The sequence below is a fragment of the Asterias amurensis genome, chromosome 2 (genome assembly GCF_032118995.1).
Source record: "Asterias amurensis chromosome 2, ASM3211899v1".
NCBI lineage: Eukaryota > Metazoa > Echinodermata > Asteroidea > Forcipulatida > Asteriidae > Asterias > Asterias amurensis.
In genome coordinates this window covers 21,312,688-21,338,435 of record NC_092649.1, presented here as the reverse complement: position 1 = coordinate 21,338,435, position 25,748 = coordinate 21,312,688, and the positions used below count along the sequence as shown (strand labels likewise).

The window sequence follows — 25,748 nt, the reverse complement described above, 5'->3', positions numbered from 1 at the left end:
CATCCGAAGGATGAAGCAATGGTTAAGTGTCTTGCTTAAGGACACAGGTGTCGCGCCTTGGGATTCGAACCCACAATCTGCTGATCAGAAACACCAGAGTTTGAATTTGGTGTTCTTAACTGCTCAGCCACGACACTTCCAACAAAAGGACTTTTAATCTGGAAGCGAACTGGTTAGGTAACTAACAGAAATGGAATTATTACGTAAATGACTTCTTACTCAACATTGGATTTGAATAGATTCAATCACCACAAGTACATTTTGCATTCATAACTTCAATTAATTGTTCTTATTTCTAGTTATGGCTTTGTGACTCCACTCACCCCAATGTTACTGACTGATCCAATAAATAACCTACCTGTAATAGATGATAGCTTGTCTCCACCAACTATTCTACACACTGGTACTAATATGGATATACTCCGCAGCCTGCTCCAAGATCTACCAGGTAAAAAAATCAAACTATTATGTCATTTAAGGCATTGCATGGTGAGGTATCAATAAATATGCAAGTGTCTACTTTTTTGGTAGATTTTGTTCTTTAAAAGAACTGTGGCGACTTCTCAGTTCTGAAAAGAACTGTCCTGCATTTTAACGATACTTTTTAACAATGCGAATGCAGAGCAATTTTTTTTCGCAGCGAATGTTTCGCAGAGTCTAACACAGTTCAACTGTTGAGAATTATTCTTGACAAATTTGTGACGTCAAAATTTGTATCGCATTCACATTCACAGGAAGTTCATATGAACCGGGCTTATCCACACTTACATGTAACCACTGGGCTTAACAGTGACACCAAACGTTGATAAAAAGCCTGTATCAAGCTTGGACTTTTTTTGTATGCACGATAATAGTGTAAAAGAACACCCAGTGCAATCCTTAAAAAAGGGGTTCACTGCGGGGTGTTCTGATTGGCAGCATATTGTGCTTCAGCACCTTGTAACCATTACATAGTGCTATAAATGATAAAGGTGTTATATTTCAAAAATGTAGCTCCACACCTTGCAGGGAAAGGTTGTTGGAGCCCCATTCTAAGGGACGGATTTGAGCACTATATAAACCACTATTATTGTTTGTATAACTCTTGAATGTATGTGGAAACTTTTATACAAAATGTAAAATTTTCCCAAATGACTTAGGTTTCTTGCCTGCCACGAAGGCCATGGATTGTACACAGCCACTCTTTGAGTTACATTGTCTAAAACAGCAGTACAACCAATAATGTCCTGACATTATTACTTGTTACAAATTGTTCTTTTAAAACATGAATGCAAACACAGAAATGCCCTTACTTTGGTTTTCAGGGAAGCCAAGCATACCAGGAGTGGATTCCAGTCCAGACATCTTCAGTGTAGCAACAACAAGTTCTGTAAGTAGATTAAAAATAGTGCATTGTTTATAAATAATGATGTCTTGTTTATCACATTCTATACTTTATATCCTATTTCTAACCTTTACAGACTATTCCATGCAGTAAGTGCCAACTGTGATAAAGTATACATACATACATACATACATATAGTAGTTCATTCAAACAATGTGATATTTGTGAAATCCTGACCAACAATTTTTGGAAAATTTAATTTTGTGTTACAGGATGGCATTGAAATAAAGAGTTTAAACATCGACTCTGACATTGTACTGAGGTTTGCTACAACCACCATCAGTTCTACATTGGAGAATACTGGACGCCAAGCTGGTTGGGCTGTATTCAGACAGAAGATTCCACTACCAGCTTACGTCACTAACTTTACTTTGTAAGTATATTCTCAATAATCAAGTTTAACATCATGTTTTCCAAAACAACAAATGATCACACGGGTATAACTTGATGTGAAACTTATAACAGGCAAAGTAACATTTAAAAAAACCAGTATTGTAGGAAATTTATTTGTTTTTAAGGCACTGGACACAATAAGTAATTACTTAAAACATTTTTTGTTCGTACAACAAGCAATGGAGAGCTGTTGATAGTACAGACATGAGAAAAGCCTCCCTCTGAAGTAATGTAGTGTTTGAGAAAGAAGTAAATTCCCACTCAAATAAAAAACATACTTTAGGCCTAAAGCACACAAATAATTGTGCAAAAAGGGTGGTTTTTCTGTGATTATTTTCTTGCAAATTCAATGACCAGTTGAGTCCAAATTTTCTTAGGGTTCTTATTTTATGCATATGAATACACCAAGTGAGAACACTGGTCTTTGACAAGGACCAAAGGTGTCTAGTGCCTTTAAGAAGATGTGGAAGTATACGTTTTCCATGTTGTTATCTGTTACAAACATATTAAAGGAAATTGAACTGTTGATTTTATTTTCCAAAGGACTGTGGATGGCAAGACATACTACGGTGTAGCAGACGAGAAGAGCCAGAATATCACATTACATCGTGGCGACTTGGAAATCTCACAGGGTGGTGCCTTCATTACAGAACTGTAAGATGATGTTTCAACTCACTACAATTTATACTCAACTGACAATTATTTAGAAAAACGGATCAATATGAATATGAAGAACCAAACCAATTTCGGTTTTGAAGTTTTTGTGATCTTTGTAATTTTGTAAATTGTTTGAAAAAGTTGCTCAAGTTTGAGATCCTTTTGATTTGATGATCATTGGAAGCGGGAAAGGTTGCGTTTTAATTTTGAAAAGGAAATGTATGGTGTTCTATAAAGGACACTTGTCTGTTATCATCGGGTCTGTGGAGATTGTGTCATGTTTGTGAGGTCAGCAGCGTGTTTGTAGACATTTTCGCTGTGTTTGTGAGTAGAGTGTGTCTTGTTTGTGGAGAGGGCCCTGTAGTTTGTGAACACGTTGGCTCTACTCACAAACACAACAGAGCTCTCCACAGACTGAAAGGACCTATCCACAAGCATGACTCTCTACTCATGATGTACTCTTCAAAGACAGGTCGATAACCTATGAATATCCTTTTATATGTATCCAATTTATTTAATTACACATCCAACAGTACAATTAGCGCCAATTTCATGATGAATAGGAAACAAGAAGAAATGCTCAGTTTTAGCTGCGGGGAAAAACCCCAATGGGTTAAGACACACACAATCAGGTTGAGACTGAAAACCCAATCCTCATGCAAGGCTCCTGGTTTGAGGTGGGATTCGAACCAAGGTCCACAGAAGTGAAAGGCAGGGAAAGAAACCACAGGGCCAACCCGAATGCCTGTTATAGAACACCATAGTAAGGGGTTTTCATACAGTATGCGACGGATCAAGAAGAGATTGAACCTCCAAGATGATAGAGTGCATGTATGGAGTGTCCTGGCCGAGCGGATAAGAACACCAAATTCATGGTCTATGGATTCTGTTCAGTGTTCAGCAGAGTGTGGTTTCAAATCCCGGTTGTGACACTTGTGTTCCTGAGCAAGACACTTAACTATAATTGCTTCTCTCCACCCAGGGGTAAATGGGTACCTGTGAGGGCAGAGATGATTCTTGTGATTGATTTAGCCAAGTAGTGCATATTAATGTTGCACAGGCTGTATACTCCCCAGGGAGCTGAGATGATTTAAGGAATGATTTAAGGCCCAGTGACCAGGGGGTAATAGTGTTGGAAGCACTTTGAGACACCCTTCGAGTGTGAAAAGCGCAATAAAAACTGGTTATTATTATTGTTATTTTGTTTATTTGTTTATTATTACTAATATTATTACAGAACACTATAGAAAGGAGATTTAAAAACAGTACGCTATGGACATGATGGAACAATCAGAGATTGTTTGAACCTCAAAGATGATAACACTGATTGCAAACACTTATTGTAGATTCCTTATTTCCCACAGTGATCCACAGAGTAAAGTGTTTGTAATGTCCGTCAATCTGAAACCTGCTAATACAGCAGACTTTTCACTAGTTTACCAAATCCTGTTGCCAAGACGACGTGGCATGTTTAAACAACACCTTGGTCTCTATCCTGGACAGGTAAGTCTTGTTTTGTTTTTCTGAAATAATGAAATAATGCCATTTTCAGATCCCATTAAAGGAACACATTGCCTTGGATCGGACGAGTTGGTCTAAAAAAAGCGTTTGTAACCTTTTTTTAAGAAATGCATATGGTTGGAAAGAGGTTTTAAAAGTAGAATTGACAATGATCCACACAAATTTGCTTTGCGAACTAACACGGTCAGCCATTTATGGGAATCAAAAATTTGACTCCCATAAATGGCCGACCGTGTTCGTCGACGAGGTAAAAGGAAAACCACGCATTTTCGAGGCATATTTGTGTGGATCATTGTATTCTACTTTTTAAACATCTTTCCAACCATATTCATTTCATAACAAACGGTTACAAACACTTTTTAAAGACCAACTCGACCGGTCCAAGGCAACGTGTTCCTTTAAGGAAAGTTTAAACACTGAGGCCTTTGGCAGTTAAGACGAGGCAGCAAAAGTTCCTAGCAGTTACATGTAGCTCCAATGTAACTACAAATGTTTTTGTAACATAACAAACCTTGCGCCTGATTGGCTTAGTGCATTGGACTCGAGTTCTGGTTGCTGAGTCATCATGGTGTGGGTTTGAATCCCTGTCTTGACACTTGTGTCCCTGAGCAAGACACTTTTTTTACATTTTAGTTGTTTCTCTCTACCAAGGAGTAAATGGGTATACTGTATGTTGGCAGAGATGATTCTTGTGATTGAGTTACGTTAGCTTCTTAGCAGCACAGGCTATACACTCCCCCAGGGAGCTGAGATGGTTTAAGGAATGAAATATACGGCCAAGTGACCAGGGGTAATAATATTTGAAGCGCAGTTTCTTTGGAGTTGTTCTATATAAGAGTTGATATCAATATTACTACTACTACTATTTATTTTAAGTCAACTGGTTGAAGTTATTTATTGAATATTGTTTGAAAAATGTTATTGCAATTCCTATGAACTTTACAAGTCAAGTTTTGGAAATGTATTATTGAAATTAATATAACTCCGCTCATCTATTATACAGATTGTAGATGACATGAATATCGCAGTGAGTATAACAGAGCCTCAAGGTATACGTACAACCAATGCCTTCCTGATGGATCGCTCACTACCTAACAACCCTGCACAGTATCCACACCTTATGAAGCGCATCAATGATCATAAATGGCAACTAGACTACCAGCCAACTGCACTAGAGCAACGGCAGCTTAGTCCAGATGGTATTATGGGAGACTTTGTTGTGGAGTATGATGTCAATCATGGAATTGATGCTGGAGATATTCAGGTAAGACGCTATCCCCAGCCGCGACACTTGGAGATTTTCTTCTTTTTTAGACAGATGTCCAAACATAATCATGTAATGTGGAAGTGTCGAGGCCGAGCGATTAAGAGCACCGCATTCAAACTCTGGTGTTTCTTATCAGCAGAGTGTGGGTTCGAATCCCGAGCCGTGACACTTGTGTCCTTAAGCAAGACACTTAACCATTGCTTCATAAAGCCATTGGTCCCATGTGTTGTGTAACGCATGTAAAAGGTGCACTTACAGAAAAGAGAAGGGGCTCGCCCCAGTGTTCCTGGTCTGATCGGCAGCAAATTGTGACACACCACCTTGTGTACCACTGAGTATGGTAATGGGAAGGTACGATTGGTAATCTCTCGTAAAATTGATGGTAATAAAAACATTCTCAATATATATTTGATTTGCGGCAACACCTTGTGTATGTCTACTTGTACTTGCCAGGTAGAGTTTGTTCTTTAGAGAACTGTCTTGCTACGTATTCTGCCACTGCGGAGTAGATTTATTGGATTGTTCTGGAAACTTATCAGTTCTGAAAAGAACTGTCCTGCTTTTTAACTACTACCAGGGCGAAAGGTATAGAAAAATGGCTGGGACTACTGCTTAAGCTTATAAGATTGTTATTAACTGCCCTGCTGCGGAGTCAGTTCCTAAATTGGTCTCACTGTTTCGACTAGCTTGTTCTAGTCATCGTCAGGAGACAGATGATGAGTAGTAGTTGAAACATTGAGGCCAATTAAGAACTCACTACGCAGAAGTGAAGTTTATAACGTGAAGTCCACTCAGTCCAATAAAGCGCAAGCAGTAGTCCAGGCCGATTTTCTACCTTCCGCCCAGGTAGTAGTTAAAAAGCAGAACAGTTCTTTTCGGAACTACAGGTAAGAAGTCTCCCAAATTCCAAAAATCTACTCTGCAGCAGTAGAATATTCTCTAAAGGACAAACATTACCTGGCAAGTAGATACACTTTACACATGGTGATACCGAAACCAAATATATATTGATACATGTACCTCACCATGCAATGCCACAAATCCCATATAATGTGACTGCAGCAACTTACCAAGTTGTGAATATTTTCCTCTATGCAGGTCCTGAATAACTACTTTGTTCAGTTTTTCTCTCCGAGTGGTCTCGCTGTCCTTCGTAAACACGTCATCTTCGTCATCGACACCAGTAGTTCCATGGAAGGGACCAAGCTGACACAGGTTAAAGGTGCACTCAATACCATCCTGGATGAGATCACCATTGGGGATAAGTTTAATATCTTACCCTTCTCTAATCAAGTAGAGTTTCTGGATCGGTATCGCATGGTAGAAGCTTCAAAGGCTAATATTGAATACGCCAAGACGTATGTAGATGATCTCCAAGAAGTAGATGGTAAGAATATAGTTGAGGCATTTTACTCTTTAATAATAATAACAATAATAATAATAGTGATCACTTTTCAGCCCTTTACACTCCCAAATGATGTTTCAAAGAGCTTCCCTTATCAATGCCCCTGGTCACTGGGCCATTAAATTAATTCCTTAAACCATCTCAGCTCCATTGGGAGTATGCAGCCCAACAAATATGTAGCACGCTAAGCCAATCAATCACAAGAACCATCTTTGCCCTCGCAGGTACCAATTTACCCCTGGGTGGAGAGAAGCTTATAGTTAAATGTCTTGCTCAAGGACACAAGTGCACTGTTTGGCTTGGGTGTTATACCTTAGCAATTTTTTCTGCTACAGTAAGCATGGAAATTTGCCTACCATTAAGCAGCACTAAGAAAATGGGCCCTGATAAAAATGCCACTTGAAGTATTTTTTGCAAGTCTTTGCATTATTTATATGAATGATTTCCCATTGTGTTCATTTTAGCCACCAACTTGAATCGTGCAATTCTAGAAGGAGTGAATATGCTACGACGAGAAGGAGAGAAACTCAGAGGCGAAGATAGAGTCATCTCAATGATCATCGTACTAACGGATGGCGAACCAACCTACGGAGAAACGGACACTGAGGAAATAGAACGTAATGTAGAGGATGCTATCAATGGCGACTACTCACTCTTCTGTCTGGCGTTCGGAGAAGATGCTGATTTTGAGTTCTTGAATCGTCTAGCTCTTAACAATCACGGTATAGCTAGACGGATTCCTGAGAGAGCTGATGCTAGTAAGCTTCTTGAAGGCTTCTATGAAGAGGTTGCCACACCCTTATTATATGATGTGCAGTTCTATTACTCAGAGGGCGTGGTACCCAACACTCTCAGCGAACGATTCTTCCCCAACTACTTCAACGGGTCGGAGATTGTCGTCGTCGGCAAGTTGGATGAGACTCGACTTTCTAGTCATGTTCTCCGGTCGTTTGTTTATGGAAAGACGGCAAGTGAAGAAATCTCACTGGCGACTGACACCAACACAGCTGTGAGTATTAGAAGGAAAACATTACAAAAATGGGGAATTTTAAAGAAAGGGTAAATGGAATAATACCTGCGTTCACAGAATGGCAAATATATATACTTAGTGTTTGTAAAGTCAGTTTACTGAGTTCAAATATAGTATTAATACATGTATTGATGTTACTGAATTCAAATCAGTTCAAGAAAAGTTATAATTTATCGACTAAAGGACTACAATGTAATGGCCTATCATTTTTGGGCCCAACATTCCTTTGCTTACTGCTGAATAGACCGATCCATTAAGCTCTGCCCCATTGCGTATTATTGACCAATCACAACCCATTGCACAACCAAATGTCAGACAAAATAAGGTCTAACATTTGTGCGCGATTGCTTGGCGCGCGGCAGAGTTGTGCAGAGGGAGGCTCACGTGTTCTTGCTCACACGTGCGCTGTGGGTGGAGCCTAATGGATCGGTCTACATGTATCATGCGCTTACGATCACCATTCTCAGCTTACTGTGCAAGCACCAAAGTTATGCTTTAGCTGTGTAAGCGCAGAATTTCTAGCAACATGGAGTATGCAGGCACACAAGCAAAATTCCCAATGTATCCCATTGAAAAAGATTAAACATTCTGAAATCTTTTATCGTCATCAGATTTCTTCTAGGGTGCTTATGAGTCCATCCATACCTGGTGACCTAATAGAGCGTATCTGGGCCTACGTCATGATCCAAACACTTCAACGTAAGAGAGATCTAACAGTCAATCCAACCCCAGGACTCCAACGTGATATCACAGATACAGCCCTACAGTATGCTTACCTTAATCCCTACACCAGGATGACGCTAGGCGAGCAGTTGGGGTCGGTGCGAGGCCCGGCAGCAATGAGGGTATGGGATCGACAGCTACCAGCTGAAATCAGAGACAGTCTGAGTTTAGCGTTGAGTCCATTTCCAACGAGTACTCCGCCTGAGAAGCCTGTGGGTAACGGAGGAGGGGATGATTCTACTGGTGTTGGTATGTGTGGTCCTGGAAACAGTCATATGTCTTGTGTTCTCTACATGTAGCTTACTGAAAGATGTATACAAATATAACATGATTTGAGAATGAACAGTCGTTATTAGCTACCCAAGGTATTGGAAGTTAGTTCGCCTCGAAAACTGGTTTGTCAACTTCCAATGTTGAGGGGAACTTTTATGAAACTGTTCACCCGAAATAAACAATGTTATATTTTTTTAACTATACTTCTTTACGGGTACAATATTATTATGAGCAAGGGTAAAAATAAATTAACTATAGTTCTTATGTAGCACATTTTACAAGAACCATATCAATACACTTTACAATAGTGCCCTTGCCATTAGGCTAATAAAATTACCTTTCTCAGCTCTCTGATGGGGAGTATACAGCCCCAGGCTGCCAGCGCATTCCAAAGGCTTTTTTATACACAGTATAATTTGTATACACCCCAGATGAAGAGAAGCAATTGTAGTAAAGTATCTTGCTCAAGGACAGAAGTGTCAAGACTAGGACTTGAACCCACACCTTAATGACCAAACCACCAGAGCTTAAATTTTGAAGCTCTAAACCGCTCGGGCATGACATCCTACAAATGTATGACTGAGCCAGAAGCATCGTCATGTACAAAAGTAATACATTTGTTTCAGACAGGCGCTCCAGAATTGCGTCAATCAAAATTCTGAATTAACTATGTGAAACGTCTGGATGCGCTAGAAGTCGATAGATCGACTGTTGCAGTCGTTCGGAACGACTCAGCAGCGTCTTGGTTTCAGACGCTGATCTTTTCATGAGCCCAGCCAATGTAAATGTTATGTTCAGTTCGCCTGTCTGAAAGAAAAAATGGTTTGGGTCGAGCCACTCCTAATCTATTTGGTTCAGCGAGACTCTGGCGTACCAGTCTGAATCGGTGTAACTCAGTGCCTGAAAACCAGTTACCTCTAACACTGCATTGATGTGAACCTCTTCCCACAGATGGTGATCCTCACTTTGTAGTCAATGTTCCCAAGAGCAATGTGTCTCTGTGCTTCGACATCAATGGACACGCTGACGACATCTTCAGCTTAGTCAAAGATAAAAGAAGAGGTTTGTTTTAATTTCAATTAAATTCAATTAATCTTGATTAGATCCCCAAAATGGTAATAGACCCATGAAATATGTAAATGGCATGTAGCGCGCGTGAGCACACTAACATTTTGGTTGGCAAAATGAGGGAAGATTGTGCTGTTTTGTATGCAACTACATGGTTGCATGACGCAGACACGATTGTGGGTCTGCTTAGTGCACATCTCTATATGGCGTTTGCCAACCAATAGGGTCTGTGCGCATGCGTGAATGGTATTTCATGGGCAGGGTCTATTCAAATACTTGCATGCAGTAAAAACATTAAAAACAGTGAAAACAGGCATGTTCTCTTTCTATTTTCATTTGATTGAAATGCATTTAGGTTTAGCTTCTTTCTGATACTATCCACTTTGAAACATAAAAAGTAGACACGAGTTATATTAATTGATATTGAAATAGTTTAGTACAGAAAAGAATATCAAATACAAGTTTTTTATCACCAAAGTGGCCATAAATTTATTATGAACATGTGATGTGGTGGTGCTAAACATGTGATGGCCTTTGTTTGTAGATATCAGGTTTGTTTGTGAAAGTTTTTGCGAAAAATGCAATAAGAATTTTAGAACTTATGTTTGATATGGTATAACAAACTGTAATATGAAAACTTTTGAATTTAGTCAAGCATGACATTTGTCTCAAGTAAAAAGGCTATAGGACAATTTAGGTCACCTACATGGTATTGCTTTTTCAGGTATTTTAATAACAATTCCACTTTTTTTTTAAATGCAAACAAGAAAGAAAAAGGAAATCAGATTAAAGTAGGAGGAAAATTTGTATCTCTCATCACACCTTCCTTTTTCTTTGAAAATATAAAACGACGATTCTTTATGAAAACTCACCCACTATCCATACATGTCACATGTTTCCATTCAGGTCTGTTCATCAATGGTAAAATCATAGCTAAATCGTCACCGAAGAGCAAACAAAAGGAGCGGACATATATCGGTGAAATAGGTGGCATCTACTCTCCACCAAAGAGTACAGGAGTCTATGAGATGTGGTTTACTCCTTCTACAATCACCATCAATATTAATCATAGAATTCAATGGGGACGCAAGACAACACTGCAACTAGGTCCACTTCACATTGCTGTAGATGGTCGACAGGCAACCGTTACTTTAGGCCAGGGTATCGGATTCACTGTTGTTCGACACAAGATGCCGCCTTCTAACAAAGAGAAGCCTAGCTTCATGGGATTCTTTATGAATGATGGGAGTGGACTCTCGGATGGAGCACAGGGACTTATTGGTAAGATGCAATTTGAATAATAACACAGGTTTTATTTACCAAGACTTTAACAAAATCAGTTAAAATTGAACTTGCTTTGTCTGAAAAGATAACAGATTTCATTAAGAGGCATTCAAGATTACACTTAGACCGTTTTTTTGTCAAATTTCTACTACTTATTTATACTTGACGACAGTGAGTGGTTGACCAGCTCTTGCTGCTGCTTTGATGACATTGAATGAGTCTTGGGGCATAATGAAATTGAATGATCTGATTTGACCAGTGAAATTGAATTACTCCTTTTGACTGTTGAATGCGGATTCAACGAAGCATTCATTTTTAAAAGAAATTGAATAAACCGGGTGTTTAAATGAATGGATTATTGTTGCAATTGGCTGGAAAATCCTATATCTCTGGGACATTTCATAACATGTTAATAAATTCTGTTTCCCATAAAGGCCAATTCCAGCATACCAAAGTGCATGTATCCACCACAGACAGAGTACCTGGTGTCAACAACAGCCAACCACACGATGGACAGAGCGGTGAACTAGTCATACGAGGGCGCCATATTAAAGTGCGGGGAGGATCTCGCAACAACGACGTACGTAAGAAGAGAGTTAGCTGTTGGATGGCATCTCATGATAGTGCAGATGGAATTATCAAAGGTCATTATACAGACTACCTTTTATCCGATCTCTTTGGGACAATGTAATTAGCATGATTAAGTGATGATGCAATGACTCATACCATCATATACCAGTACTGCAGCCGATTTCACGAAACTTTACGCAACTGCGTTAGTCCACTTGCGCAAAAACGTTGCCCAGACGTTGCACAAGTTGACTTACGCAGTTGCGTAAAGTTTTGGGAAATCGGCTGCTGGACACTTGGTTTTTACTCGTAAAGGATTTGGGTACTTTTTGTATTACACAAAACACAGTGTCCACTGATTTCCATTAAACTTGCTTAGTTTGAAGATAATGATAGTGGAAAGCTTCCCTGAAAATATTACTTGCCGAGGTGCTGTAGTTTTTGAGAAATGAGTAAAACAATGTCACAAAAATACTTCTAACATGCTAAAATAATTTTCATCTACGAGACGAAAATTATTTTTGAGACTTGTACTCATTATGTCAAAGAGTATACAGCACCTCAGCAAGTAATATTTGAAGGGAAGCTTTCTACCATCATTAATTTCAAACTGTGAGAGTTTAATGCAATCTGTGGATATTGTGTTTTGTGTCCTACAAAAAGTACCTGAAGACCCTTCAAGTGATGAGGCAATAACTCATACCATCACTACCCAGTACTGGACACTTGGTTTTTACTCTTAAATTCATAATCTTAATATTTTATATCAGTGTTTTTTTGCCTTTTTACTACAAAATCCATAATGTAGATTGTATCAAGGTGGACAAAAGGAGCATTTTTAAGACCTTCTTTTTAGGACTAAATGGCCATAAGTTTTATACAATTTGTATAGAAAAAAATAGAAACATACATGTACATGTACATGTAGATGAATAGCTACATGTATGCAATACATAAATCAAACTTCTTATATGAAATGGAGACTTTACTTAAAGACTCTGGACACTATTGGTAATTGACAAAGACCAGTCTTCTCACTTGGTGTATCTCAACATTTGCATAAAATAACAAACCTGTGAAAATTTGAGCTCAATTGGTCATCGAAGTTGCGAGATAATAACTAAAGAAAAAAACACCTTGTCACATGAAGTTGTGTGCTTTCAGATGCTTGATTTCGAGACCTCAAATTCTAAACCTGAGGTCTTGAAATCAAATTCGTGGAAAATAACTTCTTTCTCGAAAACTATGTTACTTTAGAGGGAGCCGTTTCTCACAGTGTTTTATACTATCAACCTGCCCACTACTCATCACCAAGTAAGGTTTTGTGCTAATAATTATTTTGAGTAATTACCAATAGTGTCCACTGCCTTTAAAGGCAGTGGACACTATTGGTAATTACTCAAAATAGTTTTAGCATAAAAACCTACTTGGTAATGAGGAATGGGGAGCTGAAAACATTGTCAGGAACGGCTCCCTCTGAAGTAACTTAGTTTTTGAGAAAGAAGTAATTTTCAACAAATTATTTGAGGTCTCGAAATCAAGCATCTCAAAGCACAAAACTTTGTGTGACAAGTTAGTTTTTTCTTTCATTATTATCTTGCAACATCAATGACCGATTGAGCTCAAATTTTCACAGGTTTGTTATTTTATGCATATGTTGAGATACAGCAAGTGAGGAGACTGGTCTTTGACAATTACCAATAGTGTCCAGTGACTTTAATTTGAAAATAATAAATTTCATAACACAATAATTATTTTTTTAAATAATATTTTATACAACAAGAATTACATGACGCTTAGTGTCTGTATTTAAAAAAAAAAAGAAAAAAAAATTACAAAATGAGGTGGTAACAACCAAATAGAATCAACGTTGTTCTGTCCAAAAGCTTGGTGCTATAGTTTTTAGTTGGTTGGTACATTGTAAAAAGATTGATGATTTAATTACAGCTATAAATAGGAAGTTTGAGTTAAAATTAAAGTTGGTTTTGTCTAAACATGGTTTTCAGGGCTCTAAATTTACAATGGACCAAAGAGTAAGAGGCCCAAGGCCAGTTGCTTTATCATTGAGCCATTAAACTCTCATAATGATAATAATACACAACTTTTATTAGGCGCTTAATACGACTATTTCTAAGCTCTCATTCAGTATTTTCCTGCAAGGTATGTGGGACTAAGTTTTGGTTTATGAGACCTACATGTACTTTTACATGGCACAATGTAATGGTTTACAAGGTGCTGTGGCACAATATGGTGCTAATTAAACCAGGAACTCCGGGACAAATCCACGGTTATTTTATGTGCTTTACACAACACACGGGACCGACGGCTTTACGTCCCATCCGAAGGATGAAGCATCATGGTTAAAAGTGTCTTGCTTTAAAGGACATAGGGGTCACGGCTGGGGATTCGAACCCACACCAGAGCTCGAGTCCGATGCTCTTAACCACTAGGCCATGACACGCCATATTATTTTTTTTATAAAAAATAATTTTTCCATTTTGATTTGGTCTTGACAACAAGTTGTGGTTCACTAAATATGTACCTCCATGTGGATTTTCCCCTAAAATTTAAGCCTTGAATTTTGTCAATCATTACAGGTTATTTAACTGAAATAGAGAGTTGTGCTTATTACTTGACATGGTGCATTTTTTATGTTGTACCCATGTAACTCTGGAAGTTAAGCCTATGTAAATTGGCTTAACCTGTAAATTGTTTGCCTTTTTAGACAAGAGTGCTGAATAATTTAAATTCCAAACATTTGACCTACTGCAGTTGTGGGAAAGTTTTTTTTCTTTTTTGCTGCGATGGCCTTAATATTAAGCTTCAACAGAGGTGCCCAACATCCCAACAAACAAAACAACAACAAACAAAAATTGGCCAATGTTGGTTCATGTGTTTGCAGTTATTGCAGTTTTTTGTGGGTTGCGGTTTTAAACATTACTGTATATAAATACAGTGTAAACTTGGGTAGATTTATATCATTTATGGTAAGGATGCACATTATAAGAGAAATTGCTTTGCAGTGCTTAATGCTATTGCCTGATGGTCAAATGTGCAAAAATATAACTTTTGTAACTTTATTTTTGTACGCTTTACTTTGTAATAACCATTGTATAATATTGGGGGTTAAAAAAGCCATTAAACCAAACTTTTCAAACACAAGACTTTGTAAATGTTGTTTTATTCTGCACATTTTTATTTCTTTAAAACATCTTACTAGAACTTACTTGGTGTAAAGTTATTATATTATGTTACTATACCTCATACATATTCATAACCGAGAGTCGAGTTCTTACTGGTTCATTCATTATCAGGTGCTACATAGGTGCTCTTCTTGCTATTTTCCAAGTGCGCACGCGAGTATTAACGAAGCCCAGGCGCTATTCTACTTGTCATGCGCTTTATGATCGTGGTACCATTTTGTAAACACGCACGAACATCGCTCCAGCGACATCCAATGAACAAACTAATATTTACGGTGCATTTTATTTCACAGTCGTAATTTTCCCTTGCTTTGCCTCGGGAACTAGTTTGTCAACTTGCAATACCTCGGGGGTCTAGTATCGACTAGTCACCCTCAAACCATGTCATATATGTACAATATTCTGCTTGAGGTGCTTGTTTAAAACGTCTTCAGCAACATCATAAAGTGCCAAAACATAACTGTTTTTGAAATAAAATATATGATCATATTATGACCCCCCCCCCCAAAAAAAAAAATTATTTTAAATATGCCTGGTAACTAAGCCAGGGCGACTTAAGTGTATGTCGAAGTCGCGACTATTAATTGCTTAGTGGAGTCGCGACTACCTTTTTTCAATCACTCACTAAATCGTGCTTTACAACTACCACAAAAATAGTCGCGACTTCCTGTTCGGTGAACCAATGTGTCGCTCTCAACTATTCTCTCACAACATAATTTAATTAGAAAACACAATCAGGCATCAGTGACACAACCCTTCAATCCTTTCAGCACATTTGCTTTTAGTATATTGCGCTTCCGGCAAACATGCTGGAATAGATCTTTGGAATAAAGAATTAGTCGCGACTAGTGTCAAAGTCACGACTATTTGAGGGGCGACTAGTCGAGTGGTAATTTCCAATTGTCGCCCAGGCTTAATAACAAGCCTCATTTACATGATGTCTTTGTTTTGTTACATGTACATAATTTGAGTTAATATTAAGCTTACTCAGCATATTTAATGGTGGCTTCTTACATAGCGCACATATCCGTTACTCAGTGACGCTCAAAGCTCTTCAACATTCAGTATTTTCCTGCAAGGTATGTGGAACTACATTTGAATTACAGTGCGAGACCTACTCCTTTTACATAGCACCATGTAATGGTTTACAAGGTGCTGTGGCGCAATATGCTGCCAATATTTGGGCCTCTTCTTTACTTTATACACTGTTCATGAACAGTACAACTGTGCATAAAACATTATATTAATTGCTGTTAGCCATAATAAAATATTAATTACAAATTTGTTATTCAATTACAAAATAGAAATTTAGAGTACAGTAAATACAAATGGAGATAATTTTAACTGTATCAGTCACACAACCTGTGCAAATTCCTGCAACTTGGGAACCAAAAGGTGTTCAATGGCTACATACGAATTGTGGACCTGGGAACAAAAGAGGTCCACAAAATAAAGGGATTTGAAACACTATGTTGACATACACGTACACATCCACACTGTTACTTTTCAGTCATGACAGTGTTGAAGAATATTTGTTTTTCTTAAGAAACGTCCACAGAGTGTATGCACCACACAGCTGCGTGAACCTACCCACTGGGCCGTGTGAGTTATTTAAAACAATAGACCCCGCAAAGTTTGTCTTTGTTCGACTTGGACTCCACGTGAGAATTCTTTAGAAAAGGAGATAATAAAGAGTGGTACCTGATGTCCATGCATGCTGATGAGCATACTAAAAGCTGCTAACTAAAATACTCCAGACTCATTTTGGCTTTTTCCATCTCATGGAGAAATGAGTAAAACTGTGGCACTGAAAGTTCTGTTAACAAAAGTAAAAGAAAAAAGTCATATACATCATTTTGTACACATTGTCTCTATTCCTAATGACAAAAAACATTGTCTGTTACTTTCTAGAAAAATGCAGATTATTCTCCTTTCACTGAAGCTTTTTTTTCTTTTCATTTTATTTCATTTCATTTCATTTTATTTGCCAGCAAATATGAAAAACACAAACATGTGTTAAAAAATTGCACATCAAAGATTTACAAAAAAAGCAATACAATGGTTATAAAAAGGGAAGAACAAAAAATATGTAAAAACACTAGCAAATTACTGAGAAACCTGGCCTGGCCGCGGGCAGATATAAGGATTGTGTAGGAAACACCTCCAGTGGGGGTGGAACAATTAACTTTGTAAAGAGATTTTATGAAACTTTGCCCTAATTACTCAAGCTTCCTCTTTAAACTGCGTCACGCGTTTATCTAACGCCCTTGCGATCATTGTGCGTCCGCGTATAAACCAGCTTTGAGTAGTTTCACATTCGGGCACATACATTTACAAATGGGGTTTCAAAAAATTTAAGATCAAACAAACATCCTTGTCCCAGAGTTTTACTTTCGTCTATACATAGACTTAAACCGATAATTGTGCTTGTTTAAAAAGCTAAAACTAATTTAAACAAGCTCTATAGGGTATTTTTGTTGTTCAGATTCAGCATTAAGAATAAATTAAAGCAAAGATTTGATTCATAAAAAAAATTAAGTTCTTCAATTGTCGTGTTTTCTCGCTCCGGTGCGCGTGAGACTTGCACAGTCTATTCTACATGTATAGCAGCAGGTAACATAGGCAGAAGCTCCAGCCCAAATGTGACAACAGTACTCCATTACAGGACCTATAGTTGCCTTGTACAGGTGGGTAGCATCAGGAGGTATGAACTTCCGAGGACAGATAATACCAATATCAACTTACCCATATATACATTTTCTGTCTTATTCCCTTTGTTCACAACCAGTTTCAGCTGCAGAAAAAACAATGAGGGATAAAACATAAAGTAATATAAGAACCACTGTAGGGGTCAACTAAATACACTCCATACTTTCAAAGTCATGCCAAACCAAAATCCACGTACATGTAATATTCAGGGGAGATCAAACCCATCAATTCAAAGATAAAACCAAAGTAATGTGAGTTTCACATTGTAAAAAGTTTCAGCCTGAAATAGAAAAGGGATTGAAAGATTTTGTCGGTTGTGCCAATAACTTAAAGACACTGGACACCTTTGGTAATTGTAAAAGACCAGTCTTCTCACTTGGTGTATCTCAACATATGCATAAAATAACGAACATGGGAAAATTTGAGCACAATCGGTCGTCGAAATTGCGAGATAATAATGAAAGAAAAAAACACCATTGTCGTGCGAAGTTGTGTGCTTTCAGATGCTTGATTTCGAGACCTCAAATTCTAAATCTGAGGTCTCGAAATCAAATCCATGGAAAATTACTTCTTTCTCGAAAACTACATTACCTTAGAGGGAGCCGTTTCTCACAATGTTTTATACTACCAACCTCTCCCATTACTCGTAATCAAGAAAGGTTGTATGATAATAATTATTTTGAGTAATTACCAATAGCCACTGCCTTTAAGTATGAGTTAAATTTCGCAAATTGTTTTTTGTGCAAATTACTGACAAATTCATTACTTTTATATTTGTTCACAAGTTTCAGGACCTTCCTATAGTTCTTAACAGTTACACTTATTATCAAGACCGATGTATCTCTAGATTTGCCGTTTTGTGTTTCCATAAAGTGATATGACACCAATTTATTCTCTGAAACCCATAACACTCTCAGGTGCCAAACACGGGTAGTGCATTCTGCATCTTCAAGTTTTATAAACCGACATAATGCATTGTTTTGTACACAGTGCTCTCTACGAGCTCGTCTTGTTTTTTCATTTTCACAAAATATGTGTTCAGAAATCAATAACTCATTATAACAGTGCAAGCATGAAAACATATTGACAGTTCTTATCTGTACTAATGACAAATGAAGAAGTCAGCTTTTTGATTATACTAAATTTTGTTAAAAGAAAATAATCGACTTCAACCACAGAGTTTAGACAGTGGTCAGTTGGTGCACCATAACATTTCATTGATACTTTACCTGCAGGAATGTACTCCCAACTTGTTGAAGTTCACTACTGGCTGCAGTCACTATAGAAATAAACGCACAACAAACTTGTTAATATAATTACATTCATTCAAAGGCAGTTGTTCACACTTAAGTTATTATGTTTTCCTTTGTGTTTAACCCCATATAGAAAAGTAAGCTTGCTGCAAGGTCGATACCAGATCGCAATTATTTAAGCTTGTATGAGAATCAATTTGCACGCAACCTACCTGCAAGCAATTGACACACTTGCAAGCTTGCAAAGGTTGCATGGTAAAGACATACACATGTACAACCTCAAGCTTCCAGAAAGCATGTTTATGTATCTGGAATCTTGCACATGGACTTGCAAGTTGTGGCAAGTGTGCTGATGAACTTTAACTCCCATAAATGGCCGACCGTGTTAGTTCGCGACGTAAAATGAAAACCGTGCAATTTTGAGTGAAACTTGTGTGGATCATTATATTCTACTTTTAAAACATCTTCCTAACCATATGCATTTCATAACCAACGGTTTCAATCGTTTTCATAGACCAACTCGTCCGATCCAAGGCAACATGTTCCTTTAAGCTTGCAAAAAATATTTGCGTGGATTTAAGCTTGCAGCAGCCTACCCAAGCATAGCTACAAGATTGCCCATGTATATTTCAGGTACTACATACATTTTAGAAGCATGTGGTATAAGCTTTTAGGTCTCAGAGTCTGTATCAGACAAGGCGCTTGCTCGAGTCTGATACAGGCTCCTGAGACCAGATGTAGTCTGTATCACACCCTAAACTGAACCTAATAGTTTTTAGCATGCCATAGGACACTTAAAACACTTAAAAGGTTGAGTGTGATACAGACTCCAACTAGTCGAGGAGTTTGTATCAGACAAGGCGCTTGCCCGAGTCTGATACAGGCTCCTGCAACCAGATGTAGTCTGTATCACACCCTAAACCGAACCTAATAGATTTTACCATACCATAAAACTCCTCATGTGTGCTTATCGCATTGAAATTTTTTTATTTCAGATTCGGTCTGAGTAAGGGCTGTAAACCTACGTTTCAACGCAGGAACTGGGTTGTTACCTGACACTGAAACGCCATGTTTGTGTACAACTTACAAAGATGCTACGCAACTATACAACTATCTGACTATGATATAGAAGAGTTTGCGGTAACACCATGTAATGACTATCTCTAGATGAGTTGGGGTGGTTCTGAAAAGAACCGTTGGTTTAACTCAACGTTTCGATCAGTATGCTCTGATCGTCTTCTGGAGAACGACGATCAGAGCATACTGATCGAAACGTCGAGTTAAACCAACGGTTCTTTTCAGAACCACCCCAACTCATTTAGAGACAGTCATTACATGGTGTTACCGCAAACTCTTCTATATCTTATTTCCACCATGCAAAGTTTCAAATCCTACTTATACAACTATGCATTTGCACAACATGTAAGGGTGAGACATGCACATATCTTTACATACAATTTGACTCCCAAAATGGCAGACCATGGGCAGACATCAGTCCGAGGAGTATGAAAATTGATTAGATGGAAACTTTGAAAAATCGTGTGTTCAAACTTAAATGAGTGTATTGAGTGAATAAAGTGATAGACGCTTTGTGTACCTCCAAATTTCCACTCCATATCCATGAGCTGGTTGACCATCAGCGTCTGACCAACGGCTGTTCTTGATAAACCCAATAGATTGCTCTTCCACTGGACAAAAAAAAAAAGCATGGATGAGATGTCAAGTTAACTTCTAAAATCACAAATGTATTACAAACTATACAGGAGACTTCAAGATGTGTTCACCTTTTACTTCAAAGATAACACTTGAAACCTAAAGGCACTGCAACCGATTTCACGAAACTCTAGGATTAATCCTAACTCGAGTTAGGACGAGTAACCCGTCCTAACTTAGGATGGGTTCAATTCTTCATACGTATTTGGATGCGGGACTCAACTCGTCCCAAGTCCTAAGATTAATCCTAAGTTAGGAAGAGTTTGGTGAAATCGATGGATGGACACCTTTGGTAACTGCCAAAGACCAGTATTTTCACTTGGTGTAGCCCAACCTATGCATAGAATAACAAATCTGTGAAAATTTGGGCTCAATTGGTCATCAAAATTGCTAGAGAATAATGAAAGAAGAAAAAAAACACATTTGTCGCACAAATTTCTGTGCTTTCAAGTTTCAGATGCCTCGAAAAGGGCTTCAGGCCTGAAGTCTTTTAATATTCACTCACTAACTCAGTTGACCCAAGTTGCCACATGATAGAGTCGGGCAATATTTCGGGCAATATTTAAGTGAGAAATTACCTCTTTCTCAAAAACTATGTAACTTCAGAGATATCTGTTGCTCACAATGTTGCTTCTAACAACAGCTCTCTATTGCTTGTTACCAAAGTTTTTATGCTAATAACTATTTTGAGTAATTACAAACAGTTCCCAGTGCCTTTAAACTGGTAATAACTTTAACCAGTTAACTGTTCTCCTCACATGTAAGCTAGCCACTCCTAAATCAAAACACTTTACTGAATGAAAGATTTCAACACACCTGATCTGATAAATGAGATGATTTCTCTTCTGATAAACCTGTGTACAAAACAATAGCACACATATGATTAATTGATTCAATAACATACAAATAATGAATGTTTATGAGTGCAATGTGGACAACAGATCACCCCAAGCAAGACTGGAGGAACCTCTCTCCTGTTTCAAAGACCAGACCAGAAATTTGATTTTCAACTTAAAGATTTCCTGTTTAGAAAGAAACAACAAGATTAAGTGTTCAATAATAAATTATTTTAGTATATTTATCATCTATTTCACTTATTCATAAAGGCAGAGTCACACTGCAGCAACGAAAAATACGATAACGATCACGACGCAAAGAGAACGTATTCTACTGGTTGAATTGCTCCACACAGAATACGCACACGCTCACTCAACCAATAGAATGTGTTCTCTTTGCGTCGTGATTGTTATCATTTGCGTTATCGCTGCAGTGTGACTCGGCCTTAAAGTTTCTTCATCCCTCCTGCAATCTTTTATCAAAGTAAATAAAACAATTAGTGCATGCTGTGATGGGATCCATGGGCTTTGAACACTCTTGGGGCAACAGGCACCCTCAGCCTGCCTCACCTACTTTGGACCCCCATCACAGAGTGCACAAATTGTAAAAATGATCACATTGAAATGGGGTCACACCCAACAGATATGACAAAGCCAAAGCATGAGCAGATAGGCTGGCTGTTCTTACCAAGATTAACCAGGTCTTCATTCAGCTGAGATGGAGTCATATTTCTCTTTACTGCATCTACGCATATTCAACAATAAAACATACATAAATCATTCAATGCAATTTAGAACATAATTATCACTTTAAAGCACTGGACACGTTTAAACTTGTCAAAGCCAGTATTCTCACTTAGTATTATCACCAGCTCTCATTGCACGCTACCAAGTAAGGTTTTATGCTAATAATTGTTTTGAGTAATTACCAATAGTGCCATTAAGATCAGCTGGTCCCCATTACCTGCTATTTCAATATTAAAAACTGAACCTCACACACACTAAGATGTGTAGAAATTCACAGTAAAAAAAGGGAAAAGAAATTGACCAGATATTTTAGTGATAACAATAAAACAGCCTTTGTTCATGATATGCAAAACAGGATCATGACAAGAGTGAGGAAATATTGGAATGAGTACAATAAAACTGACACAACAATAACACATTACTAAAACTGCATGACAGTTAACAGTTGTATGGCTTCTAACTGACGCCTCCGAACAAAGATATTGACTAATAGGGAGACCACCAACAGAGGGCCGCATACATGTACATGATGTAGCTTATTTGGTCGCTTGTTAATCCAGAGGTCGTCTCAATAAATTTGTCTTTGTTCAGAACAAAATCATTTAAATTTACCCATTAGTTTCCCTGGTAGTGTACTACCGGTACTTGATAAAACTAACAAAGTTCAAGACAGCTCACTCAGTCCTTAAAACATCAAGGGTGTTGACTTACTGTTGAGTATTGTGATGAGGCTTCTGACGATATTTCTTAAAGGGGCTGCACTGATACCTTCATCTCTGGCAAAGTCATCAAGATGAACTACCAACTGACTGGACTGAAATAAACAATGAGTGCAAACAACACTTAATCAGGGCCCAATTTCATAGCTCTGCTTACCGCCAAATTCTGCGCTTACGAACACGATTCCCCACTTATATCGCTATAGCCTTGTAAGCGTAAAATGCCTAGTAACGTGGAGTACGCCATGCAGAAGCCAAAATTCCCTGCTAACCTGTGAAATATGCTTGCCGAATTTCCGTCCTGTACGCCCTACCGTCCCAAATTGAAGGCTCCCTAATGCCTCTCCCTGATTCTCCTAAGTAACCTTTAGAGGGCACACTGTATTGTGAACAAATTTTATAACAAGACCCTTTCAGAAAAGTGACAAAAGAACATCCGTTTTTTTTAAGTTTAATCATATTTACCTTTGCTGGCTCCAGTAGGAAGGTTAAGACAATGGTAACTATTTGCTTGAATTGCTGTAAGAAAAATCAAGACAAAATTGTTGATAATATATTGTCCACTAAGGTACTCATTTAAATGATCCCACACCGTCATGACCGTACATCTTTAACAATCTTTAACAACGATATCAGATGTTTTGTTACCTTTTGACGACCAGTCATAATAATAACCGTATTTATAACGCGCCTTACAAAGCACCAGGTATTATTACTGCAAGGAGTGGGGTGAATTTTGAGATAAGACCTAATCCTTAAGCACCATGTAATGGTTTACAAGGTGCTTTGGCGCAACATGCTGCTAATCCAGCCAGGAACACCGGGGCGAACCCCTTCTCTTTTCGATCAGTGCACTGCGTTCTTTTACATGCGTTTACACAACATATGGGTCCAGCGGCTTTACGTCCCATCTGAAGGACGAAGCAATGGTTATACGTGTCTTGCTTTAAAAGGACACAACCCCACACTCTGCTGATCAAAAACACCAGAGTTTGAATTCAGTGCTCTTAACCGCTCGGCCACGAGTCATGTCTTTCTCTTTAGATCCACTTTCTATAATCTCTAACATGGTCTTGGACAAAACCAGTAACTGTACACAATTTATTTTTATTGATACTCCTAGAACTAGTATGAGCTGACGGTAAGGCCATCGGCTCAACTTACCAGGGCCCAATTTCATGACTCTGCTTACCGCCGGATTTTGCGCTAACGATCATGAGTCAATTCTGTGGACTAATCAATTCTGTAAAAGGGGTGTTACAAAGCAGTGCGGCAGTGCGTGCACGCTATATGATTGAACGGCGGGCATTGTAAGTGGACATCGCACACGCACTGCCTTGTAGCACCCATTTCACAGAATGGTTTAGTCCTGATTCAGTTCGTCAATCCAATCCAGCGCTTGGTGACTAAAAAATAAACCCTCTGGCCTTGCGGCCATCGGTAGGAGGGTTACGTTACCGCAATCTACACTACAGCCAAAAATGCAAACTAAATGTAAATTTGGGCTGGTGACCTGATTCCACTAAGCAATACTATTCTTCTGTGCTTAGCAAGTGTTTTTTTTTCAATAATATTACATTATTTTGTTTATAATAATATTGATATTTTTAATACTTAGGCCGATGAAGGCGGGCCTACGACAAGTTACACAGCCAAACACAGCCAGCATAAAGGCTTTATGAATATGGGCCCAGGTTGAGGTTACAACACAAGCTTAGGATATAACTTTCCGTATGGCGCAACCACTTTTTCACTCAATTTTACAAATAGGGAGGGAAAAGTTTCCATATCACGCCACCACTTTTTCATTCGATATGAAATAATATAGTTTAGTTATATATATAGTATCTAATTTACCTCATGAGATAACCCTTTTTGTAGAAATGAGTGAAAAAGCGGTGGTTGCTGTACGGAAAGTTATCCATAGGGGTATCTCATTTGAGGTAAATTACATGGATAACTTTCCGTATGGCGCCACCACTTTTTCACTCATTTTTACAAAAAGGGATATATCAATCAGGTAAATTAGATATTAAACTATATTATTTTATTTCGAATGAAAAAGTGGTGGCGCCATACGGAAACTTTTCCAATTACATATCAAATATAAAATGGAAAAGTGGTGGGGCCATACAGAAACTTTTCCCGAGCTCAGAGAACAAAAGGACGGTAGATATTTCGGACAACTTTCCGTATGGGGGATTGGCTTACCACTTTTTCACTTATAATGTTTACAAAAAGGGATATCTCATTGAGGTAAATTAGAATTAGATACTATCTATATTATTTCATATCGAATGAAAAAGTGGTGGCGCCATACGGAAACTTTTCCGATATTTCTATCAGTATCAAAGCTAGACATGCTACTTGCTTTGCTCTGGATCTTGCCAGCGGCGGGTCCAAAGTTTTGTACCCAGCACATGGTCAAACATTGGTGCAGACCAGCCGATGGTGGTGGCGTGGCGCTTGCTTGCATGCGCACGACAGCTCAGTTGAGTCAAGTCAATGTCAAGCAAGTCAGTATTTTTTTACAAAAACATCATACAACATAGGCCTACGCTGATAGATACGCAAAATCTCCAAATATACAATTAATTTCCATAAATGCATCATGAGCTTCATAAGGATAACATCTTGCAGTTTACCTCTTCGTTAAATTTGTTGAGAGTTTGTATCTCTAAAAACATCGAATCTGGAGGAGTTTCCATCGCAAAATGAAAAGTGGCAGCCATTTCGGGAAGTGGGTAGTTTGAACATTGTGGTTCCGTCTACTAAATGATTGATGCATACGCAGAGAAACGACTGGTTACCAGACGTTCAGGGGGCGGGGCTGTCGAAGGGGGTACCCGGAGAAGGGGGTTGCAGGCTTTTACTTTTCCCCCACGTATGCCCCACGATACCTGTTTTGTATTGTCAATCGGCCTTCGAGAAAGAATCTGCTATGGTCAAAACGTTGGGTCATTATCTATTTGTTTGCATTGAGAAAGAAACAA

The 25,748-nt window shown here is 38.3% G+C and overlaps 2 protein-coding genes across 2 annotated transcripts in view; one reads left to right on the top strand and one right to left on the bottom strand.

Moving 5' to 3' along the window:
- The window catches only part of LOC139953669 (uncharacterized), a 51,137-nt gene extending 39,264 nt beyond the window's left edge, over nucleotides 1-11,873 (top strand). The window contains exons 19-30 of the mRNA XM_071953177.1: nucleotides 300-448; nucleotides 1,305-1,369; nucleotides 1,597-1,757; nucleotides 2,321-2,431; nucleotides 3,799-3,937; nucleotides 4,959-5,219; nucleotides 6,321-6,609; nucleotides 7,092-7,636; nucleotides 8,269-8,629; nucleotides 9,605-9,715; nucleotides 10,628-11,002; nucleotides 11,440-11,873. Coding sequence (XP_071809278.1) covers nucleotides 300-448; nucleotides 1,305-1,369; nucleotides 1,597-1,757; nucleotides 2,321-2,431; nucleotides 3,799-3,937; nucleotides 4,959-5,219; nucleotides 6,321-6,609; nucleotides 7,092-7,636; nucleotides 8,269-8,629; nucleotides 9,605-9,715; nucleotides 10,628-11,002; nucleotides 11,440-11,696 — 2,824 coding nt within the window. The 3' untranslated portion in view covers nucleotides 11,697-11,873. The remainder of the gene's footprint in view (nucleotides 1-299; nucleotides 449-1,304; nucleotides 1,370-1,596; nucleotides 1,758-2,320; nucleotides 2,432-3,798; nucleotides 3,938-4,958; nucleotides 5,220-6,320; nucleotides 6,610-7,091; nucleotides 7,637-8,268; nucleotides 8,630-9,604; nucleotides 9,716-10,627; nucleotides 11,003-11,439) is intronic.
- A 1,145-nt stretch (nucleotides 11,874-13,018) lies between these two features.
- On the bottom strand, nucleotides 13,019-25,541 carry LOC139933849 (COMM domain-containing protein 7-like). Its single transcript, XM_071928081.1, has 9 exons — nucleotides 25,401-25,541; nucleotides 23,221-23,274; nucleotides 22,748-22,850; nucleotides 21,978-22,034; nucleotides 21,270-21,307; nucleotides 20,338-20,428; nucleotides 18,717-18,766; nucleotides 17,524-17,572; nucleotides 13,019-16,594 (listed from the first exon to the last, which is right to left on the bottom strand). The coding sequence occupies exons 1-9, from the start codon at nucleotides 25,485-25,487 to the stop codon at nucleotides 16,518-16,520; spliced, it is 606 nt and encodes a 201-aa protein (XP_071784182.1). The 5' UTR covers nucleotides 25,488-25,541; the 3' UTR covers nucleotides 13,019-16,517.
- Nucleotides 25,542-25,748: the final 207 nt, after the last annotated feature.